At 44.2% G+C, this 19,652-nt stretch overlaps 5 protein-coding genes across 5 annotated transcripts; 1 reads left to right on the top strand and 4 right to left on the bottom strand.

Annotated features, from left to right (window-relative positions):
* Positions 1-6,400: 6,400 nt before the first annotated feature.
* CCR75_006001 (uncharacterized protein) lies at positions 6,401-6,694 on the bottom strand (the record flags this gene model as incomplete). The annotated part of the gene is made up of 1 exon (XM_067964075.1): positions 6,401-6,694. The coding sequence occupies one exon, from the start codon at positions 6,692-6,694 to the stop codon at positions 6,401-6,403; it is 294 nt and encodes a 97-aa protein (XP_067820552.1).
* A 172-nt stretch (positions 6,695-6,866) lies between these two features.
* CCR75_005999 (uncharacterized protein) lies at positions 6,867-17,163 on the top strand (the record flags this gene model as incomplete). Its single annotated transcript, XM_067964073.1, has 17 exons — positions 6,867-6,888; positions 6,943-7,041; positions 7,105-7,250; positions 7,315-7,604; positions 7,672-7,723; positions 7,794-7,887; positions 7,951-8,146; positions 8,206-8,469; positions 14,379-14,425; positions 14,480-14,578; positions 14,642-14,787; positions 14,852-15,141; positions 15,209-15,260; positions 15,331-15,424; positions 15,488-15,683; positions 15,743-16,034; positions 16,095-17,163. 17 exons carry the CDS (start codon positions 6,867-6,869, stop codon positions 16,176-16,178), a joined length of 2,463 nt encoding a protein of 820 aa, XP_067820717.1. The 3' UTR covers positions 16,179-17,163.
* On the bottom strand, positions 13,938-14,231 carry CCR75_006000 (uncharacterized protein; the record flags this gene model as incomplete). Its single annotated transcript, XM_067964074.1, has 1 exon — positions 13,938-14,231. One exon carries the CDS (start codon positions 14,229-14,231, stop codon positions 13,938-13,940), a length of 294 nt encoding a protein of 97 aa, XP_067820553.1.
* Positions 16,302-17,177, bottom strand: CCR75_005998 (uncharacterized protein; the record flags this gene model as incomplete). The annotated part of the gene is made up of 1 exon (XM_067964072.1): positions 16,302-17,177. One exon carries the CDS (start codon positions 17,175-17,177, stop codon positions 16,302-16,304), a length of 876 nt encoding a protein of 291 aa, XP_067820716.1.
* Positions 17,178-17,452: 275 nt separating this feature from the next.
* On the bottom strand, positions 17,453-18,740 carry CCR75_005997 (uncharacterized protein). The gene is made up of 3 exons (XM_067964071.1): positions 18,449-18,740; positions 18,086-18,361; positions 17,453-18,016 (listed from the first exon to the last, which is right to left on the bottom strand). Exons 1-3 carry the CDS (start codon positions 18,659-18,661, stop codon positions 17,546-17,548), a joined length of 960 nt encoding a protein of 319 aa, XP_067820709.1. The 5' UTR covers positions 18,662-18,740; the 3' UTR covers positions 17,453-17,545.
* Positions 18,741-19,652: the final 912 nt, after the last annotated feature.

Below are 19,652 nucleotides of genomic sequence, written 5' to 3' on the forward strand. Positions count from 1 at the left end.
CACGTTCACGTGTCGTCGGCGGAGCTTTAGGCTCCGAATCCTCTATGTCAGAACCATTATGAAGTATGGTCTGAGCATAAGGCGTTGTGGTAATACCCAACGGAGAAGCAGCTGCGCCTTTATGGGCAGCGCTCTCATTACCTGTCGATGGGACAGCATTCGTAAACGATGCTGTCTCCATGTTGTGAGCCATGAGAGACGTTTGGATGGGCAATAATGCCGCATCATCACTCCTCATGAGCTCGTTGTCCGCATCACTACTATGTGGTGACGGCAACGGTGTCGACTCGTTGTAGTCGACAATGAGTGACGGATCAACATCCTTACTGTTAAAGTGGGATGGATCTTTTAGCCCTGTTAACGCGACAGCCGCAATGGCTGTCTGCGTTCCGACTAAGGCATTCGACGCGGCCGGCGAATTAACGCGGCGCGTGCGCTTAGTGCAAGGTTGAGTGGGCGTCTTCGCAGACGACCCATAAATGTGGCCCCATTTAGGTGGCATCTTGGGCGCCGTGTATGAAAACACGTGCGCTAGAGTGATTGAGTGAACTAGCGGCGCGTAAAGCTGCTCGCAGTTCCTCTCTCCTCTTTGTCGAATTTAAAAATGTAAATTCGTTCTTAATGAGGGGGATGGTGTACCGGGCTAAAGTTGCCCTAATGTTGCACAGTCCCCGTTAAGTACATTTGGTGTACTTAAGGGGATGGTCAATTACTAAATAATAGTAATTAGACCCAACACTCGGGTGTGGTGCACATTTGTGACCAACCCTTGTGGATGTGATGCACATGGGTGCATTCACATTAGGAGGATGACCGCTATCGTCATCCGTTACGCGAGGTATCTATAAAGATACGCTCGCAATACATATTAAATGATATCTATAGAGATTACATTTTATTTAGTAAAAATAGGTATTTGTATTTCATTCTATTAAATATAAAACAGTCCGAAAATTACTACCTACTTGGTAAGTGCGCACGAGAAGACGGATTACCGCTCCCGTGACGATTTAGAGGTTTGAAAACAGCCAAGGGCGATGTAGGGAAGAAACACTTAGAAGAAGGTAAAATGAAAAGTGAATTATCATCTAGCTAGGTCCTTAGTTCGTCTTGTCGTACTACTCTAAGTCTAGTAACACAACGATGAGTCGATCCCATCGTTACATACAATCATGTAGTGTCGTCCGTGCCCTATGGACATTAGTATCAATAACCAACATGCTTACCAATACTCCCCCTCGACTAGAAGTCTCTGATCTTCGCTTTGTCCAGCAGTGACTCGAACTTCTTCGTCGAAATCGGTTTGGTCAGAAAATCAGCCAGCTGTGACTTGGTTTCAGTATACTGCAGCTCAATAATCTTGTCCTTCACTTGTTCACGCACAAAATGGTACCTGATGTCGATGTGCTTCGCTCGACTTTGATAGCCGTCGTTCTTAGCGATAGCGATTGCACTCTGGTTGTCTTCATGAATCGTAACCGCGTAATTAATCTGCACTTGCATCTCCTTAAGTAGACTTCTTGTCCACAATACCTCCTGTACACATAACGAAAGAGCCATATACTCTGCTTCAGCCGTGCTTAGCGCCACGCTCTGCTGCATCTTCGACTTAAAAATCACAGGTGCGCCATTAATCATCACTAGAGCTCCTGAAGTCGATCTGCGATTGCACTTGTTACTTGCTTAGTCCGCATCCGTGTACGCACTCAGCTGAAGATCGCCAGAAACTCCTTCGTAGCAAATACCTTTGCTCTTCGTTGTCTTCAGGTACCGCAAAACTCGAATCGCAGCATTCCAATGCTCTTCGTGTGGAAATTCCAAATGGCGACTTAGTTGACATACTGCATACGCAATATCTGGTCTTGTTCCTGTTGCCACATACAACAGCGACCCCACTAACGACCGATACGGTCGATTCTTCATTCTTGTGTCAATTTTGTCCATCTTGATCATCGCTTGACCTTCAACACTTGGATTTGACACTGTTTTCGCATCAACTTGATTGAACTTCTCGACCATTCTTGTTATACACGATCCTTGGCTGATGTTCAGTCTTCGTTTTTCACGCAGGTACTTGACTTCGATTCCGAGAACGTATCGAACGCTACCAAGTATCTTCATCTGGAAACGACTTGATAGTTGCTCTGCCACATCATCCATAGCACCTGTAGAATCAGTTCCAATTAGAAGATCGTCCACATATAATGCAGCGAAAATCCACGAGCCCTTGGTCTCTTTGACGAAAATGCATGAGTCTGCCGCGCATGAGGTGAACCCCATATCTACAAAAACGCACGAAATTGTCTTGTACCATGTTGCTGCCGCTTGTTTTAGCCCATACAGGCTGCGATTCAACTTGAACACTTGGTCACGTCCTGCACTAACTCCTAGAGGAGGGTATACGTATACCTCTTCTTCCAAAATGCCATATAGGAATGCAGTGTCGACATCATATTGATGGATAAGCATTCCCTTTTGGCAACACACCGCCAAAAATACTCGAATTGAGTTGAGGTTCGCCACCGGTGAATATGTCTCCATGTAATCAATTCCATACGTCTGCCTGTAGCCAAGTGCTACGAGACGTGCCTTGTATCGTTCAATTTCACCATTTTCGTTCCGTTTAATCGCAAAAACCCACTTGGTTCCGATCACCTTCTGCCTTGGCCCCTGCGTTTGTATCGTCCAGGTGTTCTTATCTTGTAGTGCCTTAAGCTCAGCTTGTATGGCCTTGTTCTAATCATCGCGATGAGGTGACCTAAGAGCCTCTTCATATGTCACTGGGGTCTCGAACGCTGAACAAGCTTGTTCGTACCCAATACGCAGTCTCTTCGTGCCTCTTTCTTGACACTCATCTGCTCCGTGATTAAAGTCTCCACCTGTACCACTTACAGGTCCTAGCGCTTGAGATTGTCCATTTGGAACCGATTCAAATGGAACAATCGCTGTGTCTTCGTGACGTCGAAAGCTTGTCCGTCGATTCGGTCGTATCACCATCTGCCCTTGCCTTGACACTTCTTCAGCTGCTTCTTGATCTTCTTCAATCATTGTCACATCATCAATCTCAAACATGGGGTCCTCAACATTATTTCCCATGTGTCCATGCATCTCGTTGTTGCATCCAGATGGTAACACCATCGTTGTCGTACATCCATCTTGTACGTTACTCTCTTCTTGTGGATCTGGACCGTTATCCACGTCCATGTCCACGTCTTCCGTTTCTTGAAAATTCTCTTGATTTATAGAGACAACGTCTTCATCATGAGCAGCACGAATCTCTCGATCACTTGATCTGCTGTACTGTTGTACGTACTGAAGTGGTGGTCTTTCATCGAAAGTAGCCGATCTCGTGTACGTCACTCTCTTGGCATCTTCATCCCATACTCGAAACCCCTTGACTTGGTCAGAGTATCCTAGATAAATGCATCGAATTGCTTTCTTGGTCATCTTGGTCCTCTTCGACTTGTCAACATGTGCATATCCCCTTGATCCAAATACACACATCTCAGAGAGGTCAGGTTTCTTCCCGAAAATAAACTCGTATGGAGTTGTTGTCGGGTGACTGGCACACGGAACTCGGTTTGTCACATAAACAGATGTGTTCATTGCCTCAGCCCACCAAATCTTGTCCACTTGCATATGACTGATCATTCCCCTGGCTCGCTCTGTCAGTGTCCGGTTCATGCGTTCGGCCAGCCCATTCTGTTGTGGTGAATATGATACCGTCGTTTGGTGAATGATACCAAATTTTCGACACATCATATCTTGAAAAATCATCGATGAATGTCACCACGAATCTTGATCCTCCTTGAGACTTCGTTTCCATAGGTCCCATCACATCACTGTGGACCAACTCCAACAGTTTCTTCGTTTTCACGTGTCCGTAGGGTGTTTTTGGAAACGTCTTGACGGTAGCTTTGCCCATGATACACCCTTCACAGATCTCGAAATCTTCTTCACTGCCTTGTTTCTTCTTGATCTTCAGTCCATCGACGCAACTTGCCAAGCCCTGAATTATTTTACTTGGAAGATGACCTAATCTTGCATGCCACATCTGTAGATCAGCCGCTCTTGATTCGCCACTTGATGTATGCTCTTGATTGGTTTCTTCGCATATGAGAGCTGACTCAACCGGGCTGCAATCTAAGACGTACATCTTGTTCTGTCGTGATACTTCAGCAATTACTTCCGCGTTGCTTCTGATTTCACAACTCAGATCTGAGAAGATCACTTGAAGACCTTTTCTTGACAGTGCCGATATAGACAATAGCCTTCGGTCTAATCCCGGCACCCATAGTGTCTCTTCGATCCGGATCACTTCTCCACTCTTGAGTTTCACGCGCACTGTTCCAACACCTTTTGCCTCCACTTCGCTTCCGTCTGCAATAGTTATCATGATCGGGTCCCTCAGTGAGTCTATACTTAAGAACTCATCTCTGTCGGGACACATGTGGCTGCTTGCCCCACTGTCCAATAACCATCCAGCTGACGTCTTAATTGAAGCCGTGAATGCTCTTTCTTCTCCAGATCGCTCGGTCTCCACTTGTACCGCCTTGCAATCTTGACGCTTGTGCCCATATTTGTTACATCGGTAACATCTCCCCGAGAACTTTTCGCCTCTTGAACTTGGTCTCCCTTCATGTCGGCGCGGTCCTTTCTTGTACCTTGAAAAATGCGTACTCTTTAGTGCGACTTCTTGGTGCTCTGACCTGGCCATTCCATCGTACTCTCGTCTCAGCATTTCCTTGGCATGAAATAGTGTCATGCCGGGCATGTTCTCAATTATCTTGACGATGGAGTCATAGTCTCTCGTTAGACTACCCAATAAAATGACCAAATGTTCCTCCGGTAGGATTTCTTGCCCGACAGCTTGCATAGTCATGCACAGCTCGTCAAATCTCAGGAAGTGGTCCATGATGCTTCCTCCCTTGGCCAACTTGAACTCATGTAGTTGCCTTCTAAGCTGCACACGGTTGTGCATGCTTTGTCGCAGGAAGAAATCCTTCAGTATGTTCCACGCTTCGGCCGTTGTCTTAGCCGTGCGAACCATGGACTGAAGATTTGTGCTGATCATTGTTGACACAATCGCGAAGGCCTTCATGTCATTGACTTTCCAAGTCGACGCGGTTGCGTCTCCTTCTTCTGGGGCCTTCATAGCGTCCAGATGCTCTAGCAATCCCTTCTTTGCCAACTGCATCCTCGCTTTGAACTCCCACACGAAGTAGTTATCTTCGCGGAGTATGTCGCCCGCGTCAGGCGTAGTTGGGCTCATAACCTTTAGAGGTTTGAAAACAGCCAAGGGCAATGTAGGGAAGAAACACTTAGAAGAAGGTAAAATGAAAAGTGAATTATCATCTAGCTAGGTCCTTAGTTCGTCTTGTCGAACTACTTTAAGTCTAGTAACACAACGATGAGTCGATCCCATCGTTACATACAATCATGTAGTGTCGTCCGTGCCCTATGGACATTAGTATCAGTAACCAACATGCTTATCAATAGACGACACTTTACCAGGGTTCTTAGTGTGTTGGTGAGGTCGCTTGCGCGCCCACCACAACTATCTCACTGCACGCAAGAGAAGCAGGTTTAACCGCTTCCTCGCTGTGCTAGGGTGTGTGCCTAAGTAGAGCGTGGCCGCATTACGACGTGCCCGTCTACACGTGTGCTGGGTCAAATTACTATTATTTAGCTATTGACCATCCCTTAAGTACACTAAGTGTACTTAACGGTGACTGTGTATTATTAGGGCAACTTTAGCCCGTTACATAAATTGTGGGAGTAATAATTTAAGTAGGAGTGGTTTCATTACATTTGAGGATACATTATTCTACGGAATAGTTGTGTAGATATCAATTTTAGTTGTGGAACTTTCAATACCCTTAAAAAATAAATGTTAATCTGAGTGACCCTAAGCCATGCAATGTTTTTGTCCATATGTAAGATTGCGATTTCTCTCTGTGCCTGTAAGAAAATGCGTAACATAGAATTATATATATGCAGGGTTAAAATTATTTTTTTAAAATTTAACTAAAGTGACTAAAGAGATTACATCGTATATTAATTTTTAGAAATAAAAAATGAAACTCTCACTTTGATAAAATCTAACAAATTTCAATTTGTAACTTTACATCAAATGTTTATTTTTATAAATAAAAATTTGATTTGTCTTTTAATCAAATTTAAGTAAGAGATTATTTTGCCCTTATTAGAAGCCATTTGTTAGCATTAATTATTTCTCTTTGCAACATCGAAAGTGAGTAGGAAACTAGTGCGTTGCGGTGATCCCTAAGACAGTTGACTTAACTAAAACTTTTTATATTGGCTTAACGATTCTGTGGATGCAATGCTTATCTTGAAGCGAACACAAAGTATAGTGCTACTTGTTGTTTTCCGATGAGTTCTACAGGCAAAACGGAAGACAGCGAAGCGCCATAATTGCAAAAACTCCCACTACGAGAAGTGAAAATATTGCAATTCTTATAATTTCAATTTCCTTTTTCTCGTTCTTGCTGTGATCTTCGTCCTTTGAGATAAAATTTGTGGCTGGAATAGCATGAACTGCGTGCTCTTGGTCGGCTGTGACGGAAGGACGTAAGGCTCTCGTCACAGAATCATCGTCTATTTCGTAATACGCATTTCCAGCAGCTACTAGTATGGACACGACAACCAACGCCAAGAGATGTTGAGGACCCATTAACGTCGCGCAAGGTAGCAACTGGTATTCTGACGCTAGAGAATTGGCAAATGTTTAATGCCATCAACCAGAATCAAGTCTTAAGAAAGCTGATCGCGATTTGGACACATAATTTGATATCGAGTCTATGATTTGCTATAATTAAAGAAAAGTAATTCTTAAGAAAAAAAGTATGGCGCTTCGCCATGTCCACGGTGTGTTCGCAGTTGTGTGACTCAATTGCTATTTCCTGACTATTATCTACACAGTCGAAGTGTGTCTAAGACAGGAAAGCTGCGTCGACTACGAGCAATTAAGAACCGCCGTCACTGAATACCTTCTTGCCTCCCAATCCTTTCATTCCACAGGTGCCTCCGTGTAATATCATTTTTTGATTTTTAAAAAGCTTGAATGCGAATGATTAAATACAGGTTCCGTGCGTTTACCGGTGACATCCCCGCTAACAGCGCACGTGGAACGAATCGACGTGACAGAACTTGAAAGTAAAGTTTTAAGCACAACGGAAGTTCCGAAAACAACAGCACATTTGTCCGTGCACGTCTTCAAACTCAGTAATGTATGTGTAAACAATGGTAAAAAAAAATCAAAAATTTAAAAATTGTCACTGCGGCGATGTGTAGGAAGCGCCAGCACAGGAAATAGCAGACGATCATGAAGTGGCGACTTGTCAGCAAACAATTCTTCCTGCCACGAGTTTGGACGGACTATGGAACTCGCTTATCTTCGATTCCGCCGTAAAGCAAAACGTGCTCGCTTATGCCATGACTGCCATGGTGTTTTCCGATTTAAAGGTGAATCCACTCGTGATTGCGTGGAATCGAGTGGTCCTTCTTCATGGTCCACCAGGAACGGGCAAAACGAGTTTATGCAAGGCATTAGCTCAGAAGCTAAGCATTCGTCTCGCCTATAGGTTTGTCGCATCATTGTGCTCTTGTTTTCTGAGAATTTAATGCCTATTGTTGCCGTGATACCCAAAGATACCCAAATGCCGTTCTATTGGAAATCAATGCGCACAGTTTGTTTAGCAAGGTGCGACGTTTTGGGGTTTCTGGCTTTGCAACGACGTGATAAAGAATTGACGGCATGGTAAAAATCGTAGTGGTTTTCCGAGAGTGGAAAACTAGTAATGAAGCTCTTTCGTCAGATTCAGGAACTTGTCGAAGATGAAGACTCTTTCGTGTGTGTTCTAATCGGTAAGTGCGCATGTACGTACTTAAGGAATGTTGGAATTTACAACAAAGTTTGTGTTTTTAAAGACGAGGTCGAGTCCCTCACGGCCGCTCGAAAGGCGGCAGTAAGCGGTTCCGAGCCGTCTGATGCGATTCGTGTGGTTAACGCACTGCTAACGCAACTGGATGCGTTAAAACGCTACTCTAATGTGCTGATTCTGACGACGTCGAACATTACTGAAGCTATTGACGTGGCGTTCGTGGATCGCGCAGATATCAAGCAGTACGTGAGGTTCTTTTTTTTACGAATTATAAAACGATTGAAGTTTCGTGGTCTCGTAGGTATATTGGGCTTCCATCCTGTCATGCTCGGTATGAAATATTGCGAAGCTGCATGGACGAACTTGTGCGTGTAGGAATTGTGGCGCCTACTTCAGCATCGCTGCTCGCATACAACGCGCTAATGAGTCGCCAGGCCAAGCGCGTTGAATATGATAAAACGAATTTGCCAACGGCTGTCGATGGCGACGTCGTATTGTCGATGGAATTATTACAATGTGCCGGAAAGGCTATTGATTTCAGCGGTCGAGCGCTGCGCAAGCTGCCGTTCCAGGCGCACGCTGGCTTTGCTCATGTAGGCTTTAATCGCATGCATTAAATTTGATGACAGTGGCTTACTTTTNTTTAGAGGTTTGAAAACAGCCAAGGGCGATGTAGGGAAGAAACACTTAGAAGAAGGTAAAATGAAAAGTGAATTATCATCTAGCTAGGTCCTTAGTTCGTCTTGTCGTACTACTCTAAGTCTAGTAACACAACGATGAGTCGATCCCATCGTTACATACAATCATGTAGTGTCGTCCGTGCCCTATGGACATTAGTATCAATAACCAACATGCTTACCAATACTCCCCCTCGACTAGAAGTCTCTGATCTTCGCTTTGTCCAGCAGTGACTCGAACTTCTTCGTCGAAATCGGTTTGGTCAGAAAATCAGCCAGCTGTGACTTGGTTTCAGTATACTGCAGCTCAATAATCTTGTCCTTCACTTGTTCACGCACAAAATGGTACCTGATGTCGATGTGCTTCGCTCGACTTTGATAGCCGTCGTTCTTAGCGATAGCGATTGCACTCTGGTTGTCTTCATGAATCGTAACCGCGTAATTAATCTGCACTTGCATCTCCTTAAGTAGACTTCTTGTCCACAATACCTCCTGTACACATAACGAAAGAGCCATATACTCTGCTTCAGCCGTGCTTAGCGCCACGCTCTGCTGCATCTTCGACTTAAAAATCACAGGTGCGCCATTAATCATCACTAGAGCTCCTGAAGTCGATCTGCGATTGCACTTGTTACTTGCTTAGTCCGCATCCGTGTACGCACTCAGCTGAAGATCGCCAGAAACTCCTTCGTAGCAAATACCTTTGCTCTTCGTTGTCTTCAGGTACCGCAAAACTCGAATCGCAGCATTCCAATGCTCTTCGTGTGGAAATTCCAAATGGCGACTTAGTTGACATACTGCATACGCAATATCTGGTCTTGTTCCTGTTGCCACATACAACAGCGACCCCACTAACGACCGATACGGTCGATTCTTCATTCTTGTGTCAATTTTGTCCATCTTGATCATCGCTTGACCTTCAACACTTGGATTTGACACTGTTTTCGCATCAACTTGATTGAACTTCTCGACCATTCTTGTTATACACGATCCTTGGCTGATGTTCAGTCTTCGTTTTTCACGCAGGTACTTGACTTCGATTCCGAGAACGTATCGAACGCTACCAAGTATCTTCATCTGGAAACGACTTGATAGTTGCTCTGCCACATCATCCATAGCACCTGTAGAATCAGTTCCAATTAGAAGATCGTCCACATATAATGCAGCGAAAATCCACGAGCCCTTGGTCTCTTTGACGAAAATGCATGAGTCTGCCGCGCATGAGGTGAACCCCATATCTACAAAAACGCACGAAATTGTCTTGTACCATGTTGCTGCCGCTTGTTTTAGCCCATACAGGCTGCGATTCAACTTGAACACTTGGTCACGTCCTGCACTAACTCCTAGAGGAGGGTATACGTATACCTCTTCTTCCAAAATGCCATATAGGAATGCAGTGTCGACATCATATTGATGGATAAGCATTCCCTTTTGGCAACACACCGCCAAAAATACTCGAATTGAGTTGAGGTTCGCCACCGGTGAATATGTCTCCATGTAATCAATTCCATACGTCTGCCTGTAGCCAAGTGCTACGAGACGTGCCTTGTATCGTTCAATTTCACCATTTTCGTTCCGTTTAATCGCAAAAACCCACTTGGTTCCGATCACCTTCTGCCTTGGCCCCTGCGTTTGTATCGTCCAGGTGTTCTTATCTTGTAGTGCCTTAAGCTCAGCTTGTATGGCCTTGTTCTAATCATCGCGATGAGGTGACCTAAGAGCCTCTTCATATGTCACTGGGGTCTCGAACGCTGAACAAGCTTGTTCGTACCCAATACGCAGTCTCTTCGTGCCTCTTTCTTGACACTCATCTGCTCCGTGATTAAAGTCTCCACCTGTACCACTTACAGGTCCTAGCGCTTGAGATTGTCCATTTGGAACCGATTCAAATGGAACAATCGCTGTGTCTTCGTGACGTCGAAAGCTTGTCCGTCGATTCGGTCGTATCACCATCTGCCCTTGCCTTGACACTTCTTCAGCTGCTTCTTGATCTTCTTCAATCATTGTCACATCATCAATCTCAAACATGGGGTCCTCAACATTATTTCCCATGTGTCCATGCATCTCGTTGTTGCATCCAGATGGTAACACCATCGTTGTCGTACATCCATCTTGTACGTTACTCTCTTCTTGTGGATCTGGACCGTTATCCACGTCCATGTCCACGTCTTCCGTTTCTTGAAAATTCTCTTGATTTATAGAGACAACGTCTTCATCATGAGCAGCACGAATCTCTCGATCACTTGATCTGCTGTACTGTTGTACGTACTGAAGTGGTGGTCTTTCATCGAAAGTAGCCGATCTCGTGTACGTCACTCTCTTGGCATCTTCATCCCATACTCGAAACCCCTTGACTTGGTCAGAGTATCCTAGATAAATGCATCGAATTGCTTTCTTGGTCATCTTGGTCCTCTTCGACTTGTCAACATGTGCATATCCCCTTGATCCAAATACACACATCTCAGAGAGGTCAGGTTTCTTCCCGAAAATAAACTCGTATGGAGTTGTTGTCGGGTGACTGGCACACGGAACTCGGTTTGTCACATAAACAGATGTGTTCATTGCCTCAGCCCACCAAATCTTGTCCACTTGCATATGACTGATCATTCCCCTGGCTCGCTCTGTCAGTGTCCGGTTCATGCGTTCGGCCAGCCCATTCTGTTGTGGTGAATATGATACCGTCGTTTGGTGAATGATACCAAATTTTCGACACATCATATCTTGAAAAATCATCGATGAATGTCACCACGAATCTTGATCCTCCTTGAGACTTCGTTTCCATAGGTCCCATCACATCACTGTGGACCAACTCCAACAGTTTCTTCGTTTTCACGTGTCCGTAGGGTGTTTTTGGAAACGTCTTGACGGTAGCTTTGCCCATGATACACCCTTCACAGATCTCGAAATCTTCTTCACTGCCTTGTTTCTTCTTGATCTTCAGTCCATCGACGCAACTTGCCAAGCCCTGAATTATTTTACTTGGAAGATGACCTAATCTTGCATGCCACATCTGTAGATCAGCCGCTCTTGATTCGCCACTTGATGTATGCTCTTGATTGGTTTCTTCGCATATGAGAGCTGACTCAACCGGGCTGCAATCTAAGACGTACATCTTGTTCTGTCGTGATACTTCAGCAATTACTTCCGCGTTGCTTCTGATTTCACAACTCAGATCTGAGAAGATCACTTGAAGACCTTTTCTTGACAGTGCCGATATAGACAATAGCCTTCGGTCTAATCCCGGCACCCATAGTGTCTCTTCGATCCGGATCACTTCTCCACTCTTGAGTTTCACGCGCACTGTTCCAACACCTTTTGCCTCCACTTCGCTTCCGTCTGCAATAGTTATCATGATCGGGTCCCTCAGTGAGTCTATACTTAAGAACTCATCTCTGTCGGGACACATGTGGCTGCTTGCCCCACTGTCCAATAACCATCCAGCTGACGTCTTAATTGAAGCCGTGAATGCTCTTTCTTCTCCAGATCGCTCGGTCTCCACTTGTACCGCCTTGCAATCTTGACGCTTGTGCCCATATTTGTTACATCGGTAACATCTCCCCGAGAACTTTTCGCCTCTTGAACTTGGTCTCCCTTCATGTCGGCGCGGTCCTTTCTTGTACCTTGAAAAATGCGTACTCTTTAGTGCGACTTCTTGGTGCTCTGACCTGGCCATTCCATCGTACTCTCGTCTCAGCATTTCCTTGGCATGAAATAGTGTCATGCCGGGCATGTTCTCAATTATCTTGACGATGGAGTCATAGTCTCTCGTTAGACTACCCAATAAAATGACCAAATGTTCCTCCGGTAGGATTTCTTGCCCGACAGCTTGCATAGTCATGCACAGCTCGTCAAATCTCAGGAAGTGGTCCATGATGCTTCCTCCCTTGGCCAACTTGAACTCATGTAGTTGCCTTCTAAGCTGCACACGGTTGTGCATGCTTTGTCGCAGGAAGAAATCCTTCAGTATGTTCCACGCTTCGGCCGTTGTCTTAGCCGTGCGAACCATGGACTGAAGATTTGTGCTGATCATTGTTGACACAATCGCGAAGGCCTTCATGTCATTGACTTTCCAAGTCGACGCGGTTGCGTCTCCTTCTTCTGGGGCCTTCATAGCGTCCAGATGCTCTAGCAATCCCTTCTTTGCCAACTGCATCCTCGCTTTGAACTCCCACACGAAGTAGTTATCTTCGCGGAGTATGTCGCCCGCGTCAGGCGTAGTTGGGCTCATAACCTTTAGAGGTTTGAAAACAGCCAAGGGCAATGTAGGGAAGAAACACTTAGAAGAAGGTAAAATGAAAAGTGAATTATCATCTAGCTAGGTCCTTAGTTCGTCTTGTCGAACTACTTTAAGTCTAGTAACACAACGATGAGTCGATCCCATCGTTACATACAATCATGTAGTGTCGTCCGTGCCCTATGGACATTAGTATCAGTAACCAACATGCTTATCAATAGACGACACTTTACCAGGGTTCTTAGTGTGTTGGTGAGGTCGCTTGCGCGCCCACCACAACTATCTCACTGCACGCAAGAGAAGCAGGTTTAACCGCTTCCTCGCTGTGCTAGGGTGTGTGCCTAAGTAGAGCGTGGCCGCATTACGACGTGCCCGTCTACACGTGTGCTGGGTCAAATTACTATTATTTAGCTATTGACCATCCCTTAAGTACACTAAGTGTACTTAACGGTGACTGTGTATTATTAGGGCAACTTTAGCCCGTTACATAAATTGTGGGAGTAATAATTTAAGTAGGAGTGGTTTCATTACATTTGAGGATACATTATTCTACGGAATAGTTGTGTAGATATCAATTTTAGTTGTGGAACTTTCAATACCCTTAAAAAATAAATGTTAATCTGAGTGACCCTAAGCCATGCAATGTTTTTGTCCATATGTAAGATTGCGATTTCTCTCTGTGCCTGTAAGAAAATGCGTAACATAGAATTATATATATGCAGGGTTAAAATTATTTTTTTAAAATTTAACTAAAGTGACTAAAGAGATTACATCGTATATTAATTTTTAGAAATAAAAAATGAAACTCTCACTTTGATAAAATCTAACAAATTTCAATTTGTAACTTTACATCAAATGTTTATTTTTATAAATAAAAATTTGATTTGTCTTTTAATCAAATTTAAGTAAGAGATTATTTTGCCCTTATTAGAAGCCATTTGTTAGCATTAATTATTTCTCTTTGCAACATCGAAAGTGAGTAGGAAACTAGTGCGTTGCGGTGATCCCTAAGACAGTTGACTTAACTAAAACTTTTTATATTGGCTTAACGATTCTGTGGATGCAATGCTTATCTTGAAGCGAACACAAAGTATAGTGCTACTTGTTGTTTTCCGATGAGTTCTACAGGCAAAACGGAAGACAGCGAAGCGCCATAATTGCAAAAACTCCCACTACGAGAAGTGAAAATATTGCAATTCTTATAATTTCAATTTCCTTTTTCTCGTTCTTGCTGTGATCTTCGTCCTTTGAGATAAAATTTGTGGCTGGAATAGCATGAACTGCGTGCTCTTGGTCGGCTGTGACGGAAGGACGTAAGGCTCTCGTCACAGAATCATCGTCTATTTCGTAATACGCATTTCCAGCAGCTACTAGTATGGACACGACAACCAACGCCAAGAGATGTTGAGGACCCATTAACGTCGCGCAAGGTAGCAACTGGTATTCTGACGCTAGAGAATTGGCAAATGTTTAATGCCATCAACCAGAATCAAGTCTTAAGAAAGCTGATCGCGATTTGGACACATAATTTGATATCGAGTCTATGATTTGCTATAATTAAAGAAAAGTAATTCTTAAGAAAAAAAGTATGGCGCTTCGCCATGTCCACGGTGTGTTCGCAGTTGTGTGACTCAATTGCTATTTCCTGACTATTATCTACACAGTCGAAGTGTGTCTAAGACAGGAAAGCTGCGTCGACTACGAGCAATTAAGAACCGCCGTCACTGAATACCTTCTTGCCTCCCAATCCTTTCATTCCACAGGTGCCTCCGTGTAATATCATTTTTTGATTTTTAAAAAGCTTGAATGCGAATGATTAAATACAGGTTCCGTGCGTTTACCGGTGACATCCCCGCTAACAGCGCACGTGGAACGAATCGACGTGACAGAACTTGAAAGTAAAGTTTTAAGCACAACGGAAGTTCCGAAAACAACAGCACATTTGTCCGTGCACGTCTTCAAACTCAGTAATGTATGTGTAAACAATGGTAAAAAAAAATCAAAAATTTAAAAATTGTCACTGCGGCGATGTGTAGGAAGCGCCAGCACAGGAAATAGCAGACGATCATGAAGTGGCGACTTGTCAGCAAACAATTCTTCCTGCCACGAGTTTGGACGGACTATGGAACTCGCTTATCTTCGATTCCGCCGTAAAGCAAAACGTGCTCGCTTATGCCATGACTGCCATGGTGTTTTCCGATTTAAAGGTGAATCCACTCGTGATTGCGTGGAATCGAGTGGTCCTTCTTCATGGTCCACCAGGAACGGGCAAAACGAGTTTATGCAAGGCATTAGCTCAGAAGCTAAGCATTCGTCTCGCCTATAGGTTTGTCGCATCATTGTGCTCTTGTTTTCTGAGAATTTAATGCCTATTGTTGCCGTGATACCCAAAGATACCCAAATGCCGTTCTATTGGAAATCAATGCGCACAGTTTGTTTAGCAAGGTGCGACGTTTTGGGGTTTCTGGCTTTGCAACGACGTGATAAAGAATTGACGGCATGGTAAAAATCGTAGTGGTTTTCCGAGAGTGGAAAACTAGTAATGAAGCTCTTTCGTCAGATTCAGGAACTTGTCGAAGATGAAGACTCTTTCGTGTGTGTTCTAATCGGTAAGTGCGCATGTACGTACTTAAGGAATGTTGGAATTTACAACAAAGTTTGTGTTTTTAAAGACGAGGTCGAGTCCCTCACGGCCGCTCGAAAGGCGGCAGTAAGCGGTTCCGAGCCGTCTGATGCGATTCGTGTGGTTAACGCACTGCTAACGCAACTGGATGCGTTAAAACGCTACTCTAATGTGCTGATTCTGACGACGTCGAACATTACTGAAGCTATTGACGTGGCGTTCGTGGATCGCGCAGATATCAAGCAGTACGTGAGGTTCTTTTTTTTACGAATTATAAAACGATTGAAGTTTCGTGGTCTCGTAGGTATATTGGGCTTCCATCCTGTCATGCTCGGTATGAAATATTGCGAAGCTGCATGGACGAACTTGTGCGTGTAGGAATTGTGGCGCCTACTTCAGCATCGCTGCTCGCATACAACGCGCTAATGAGTCGCCAGGCCAAGCGCGTTGAATATGATAAAACGAATTTGCCAACGGCTGTCGATGGCGACGTCGTATTGTCGATGGAATTATTACAATGTGCCGGAAAGGCTATTGATTTCAGCGGTCGAGCGCTGCGCAAGCTGCCGTTCCAGGCGCACGCTGGCTTTGCTCATGTAGGCTTTAATCGCATGCATTAAATTTGATGACAGTGGCTTACTTTTGCCTTTATACAGACGCGTCAGGCCACTGTATTTGAATTTATGCAGCATATGGTGCATACCGTCGAGGAACAAATTGAGCAAAGGCAACTTCTTTAAAATCAAGATATTGATTCATTTAAAAAAAAAAGACTTTTCTTAATAAAAATGAATTACGGCGTCGTAGTTACTACAGATGTAGTTTTTTTTACTTACCGCCCAAATACTTTACGCTTGCTTTGCTTAGAATCGCTGACGCTGGTACATGTAGCCATTCGTGGACTGACCGGTTCCTTCTAGCTGCATTCGTCCTGCATCGGCCAATTGACGATTACCACTTGACGAGTAAACAAGTTCCCCATTGCGATACTCTTCAGTGACGGTTTCGGTGCGTCCATCTGCCTTTGTAATCGTAGTGGTCTTCTGTGTAATCGTGTGACCGCTTCGGTCACGAAATGTTGACGACGACGAGCTAGTGCCGCTTGAATACATCGTTCCAGGCCCATTCATCGAATGAAATCCATCGCTAAAGAAAGAATTCATCCCTGGCATGCCCATATTTCCAAATCCCATTCCCCCCATTCTTCCTCCAAATCCCATGGATCCAAACGTATTGGCTTCAAAAAGCCCGTTTTGTTGGCGTGGCGAGCCAAAGAATGCTTGAAATGGATCGTTGCCACCAAAGAAGGCATTAAAAATGTCGCGCGCATGTTGAGTCGAGAAACCTTCATGACCTTGTGGCCAAAAGTCCTCGCCCTCGCCAGCAGATGCGTGGCCACGAAGCCCCGCTTTCCCATACATTGCGTACGCTTTTCGCTTTTCCGGGTCGCTTAATACCTCGTAGGCCCCACTGATTTTCTTGAAAATTTCTTCCGCACGCGCATTCGAGCGGTTTTTGTCCGGATGCCACTGCACTGCGAGTTTCCGATACGCGCGCTTGACGTCCGGTCCCGAGGCTGAGCGCGGCAAATTTAACACTTCGAAATAGTCATCTGATTCAAGATGCGCCTCCATCTGACTCGGAACCTCTGCTTCTTCTTCTTCAGTCGTTAGATCGATGACAGATGGCTGTACGTTAGAAGGGCCTTTCTTAGATGAATGTAAAGATCGGTACGACATCTTCGACACGGATTCTGCGATATACACTTGGTAATTTTAATGACGTTCTAGAATCCCAATTTACAAGAGCAATAACACGTTTATAATAATTGCTGATTTCGCACTTAACAAAAGATATTTCTACCAATAGGCGAGCAGTTATCGAAAAAAAACTTCATCTAGCGCTAATCATGGTATAAAATGCAGCACTTTCTGCGCGCTGAGCATCCTTACAGCGCAAATATGACGACGCAAGCGCTTCTGGTCGCGAAGCAATGCGCTATCGATATCACAAGTTTACTTTAGTTCGAAGTAAACTTGTGAGATTGATATTTGAAATAAAGAACATGTATCTTGTGAGGTTATTCGTTTTAACAGCATATTTCGTTCTACAAGCGCTTTAACTTGGAGGCTACTGAATTGCTGTACATGCGAATGAGGGATGCCAGGATCGTGAAACCCGACACGCCTACAACGGATGTAGTCTTCCACCATGTCAGTGAATTTGCGCGATCAAGCTCCTCTGCAGTGCAATTTCCTGGTAGGTTTCCGCCATCAATCGAAAGATGTTGACCAGCAACATTTGCACTATCGTCGCAACTCTTGGACGGATAGAACGCCATAAAGCTATATAGCAGCAAGCATATTGAAGCGAGCACAAACGCAAGGCGCTTTCCCAATTGCAATAAGTCTAAATGGCGGTCTAAATGGACGCCCCCATGGCGGTAAACCATAACGCGGAGCTTTTTCACCATAAAGTCCGCATGCATGTTTGTGTCAGCGATTGGAAGACAAGCTATTTCACGCGAAGGTGATACAATTACTTGCCACGTTGGACCGTATGCGAACGTCAGCGAATGCTACATACGATAGCTATTGTCATGACTAAAAACGAACTGTACACTTAAATTGAGCTGATACTTGCTTACCTTCAGCGCACTAGCGATCTTTGCATCCTTGTCCTTAAAACTCTCGTAATGACTGTAAAGTCGATTCGTCTTATCAACAACGATGTCTCTCATTTCGTCAGTCATTGAGCTCTCATAGACAACACTCTTTTCTTTTTTAACACAGACTTGATCGCTTCTTTTAATTAATGCTTCGTGCTCCTTGTTGGGCGGAGACGTCACGGCTGAGGTCGTGCGATACAGCATGACCTTTATCTTGCTCGCCTTGCTATACAAGAGCACACACGCGCCCTTGCGCTGTAGTATCCAAACCAGCACATAAATGCAACTAATGATACAGTTTACTGCATTTGATAAGATGCGCTGGTAACATTTTCAACGTACGTAGCGCAAATCGACGGCAAAGTCCTTGCCCACGATAATGTGCCAGCCATAGCCCATTAAAGGCTCCAATCGGGTCCGTATTTCGGTTGCAAACTCACGGGTTCCAGAAACCTTTTTTGAAGCATCGTTCACAGCCTTTTTTGAGGCCACCTGGAGGGCGACCGGAGCCGTAGGAACTTTAGACACTTTAAAGTCGGCGCTGTAAGAAATCATTGGCAGGTGGTGGTTATGAGGATTTTTTGGCAACTTCTTTGGTCGCACAAAATTTTGCGCAGCGGGTTTGCAATTTGTAAATTTGACCAGATCACAGGCATATTTCAAGTTTATGTACATAATTAAATATTTGAACTTTTTGAACTTGACCAACTGTGAAATGAATGACACATCGGTTGGAGAACCGTTGTTGTGGTACATTTACTTTATTTGTAAAATACCCTTTTATCTAATTTTAAAAGAGTAAACAACTTAGATCCCATTTATTATGGGTAACAAATGTGATCGTCGCCAGATATAAATCTGGCGGCCAAAATCTATTTTAATTAGCTAGGGTAATGTTTTTAGATTTAAATAATTAAATAAAGTGCACTTCATCTTTTGATCTTAAAGCGTTAAGTGCCTTTCTAAGGCTTGCGCATTTGATCTGTAAGAAATAGAAGCCTTTCTAATGTATATCCTCTTAGGCACTAGTTGCCACTTGGTTCTACAAAGCCTTGAATCACTTGAACTAAGATTCCTTGTGCTTTATTAGCTTGGACGACTCCCTGAGTTGTTAAACCCATTTGTTCAATAAAACTAAGTGACTCTCTGAGTCTGAAAGTTTTCCTCTGATTTTAGGAGCGAGGTAGCTCCGCTACACCTGGTAGCACTTGTAGTCAATCTACGCCTGAGTTTTTACAAGACTAATTTCTCACGAAAATGGAAGAGGTTCCAGAATTGTCAGAATCGCAACACGCCGCTTTTATGACAAGCTCAAAACCTTATTCGAGTTTGAGCACGTGGAATATATTATCTCCCAGGGACCAGAGGTCCTGCATGCAAGGTTTGAAGCCTTCATGCGATACGAAGCCTCCCTGTTCAATCAGGTACAGGACTACTTAGCGGCATCTATGCCAACCCGGTATATCTCTGTACCTGACTCAGAGCCGAGGGCTCGCACTCTAACCATAAATGTGAAGACATATGACGGAAAACAGGGAGAAATCTC

Source organism: Bremia lactucae (genome assembly GCF_004359215.1).
Source record: "Bremia lactucae strain SF5 chromosome Unknown BlacSF5_NotPlaced_42_SHOA01000006.1_337800bp, whole genome shotgun sequence".
NCBI classification, from domain to species: Eukaryota; Oomycota; class Peronosporomycetes; order Peronosporales; family Peronosporaceae; genus Bremia; species Bremia lactucae.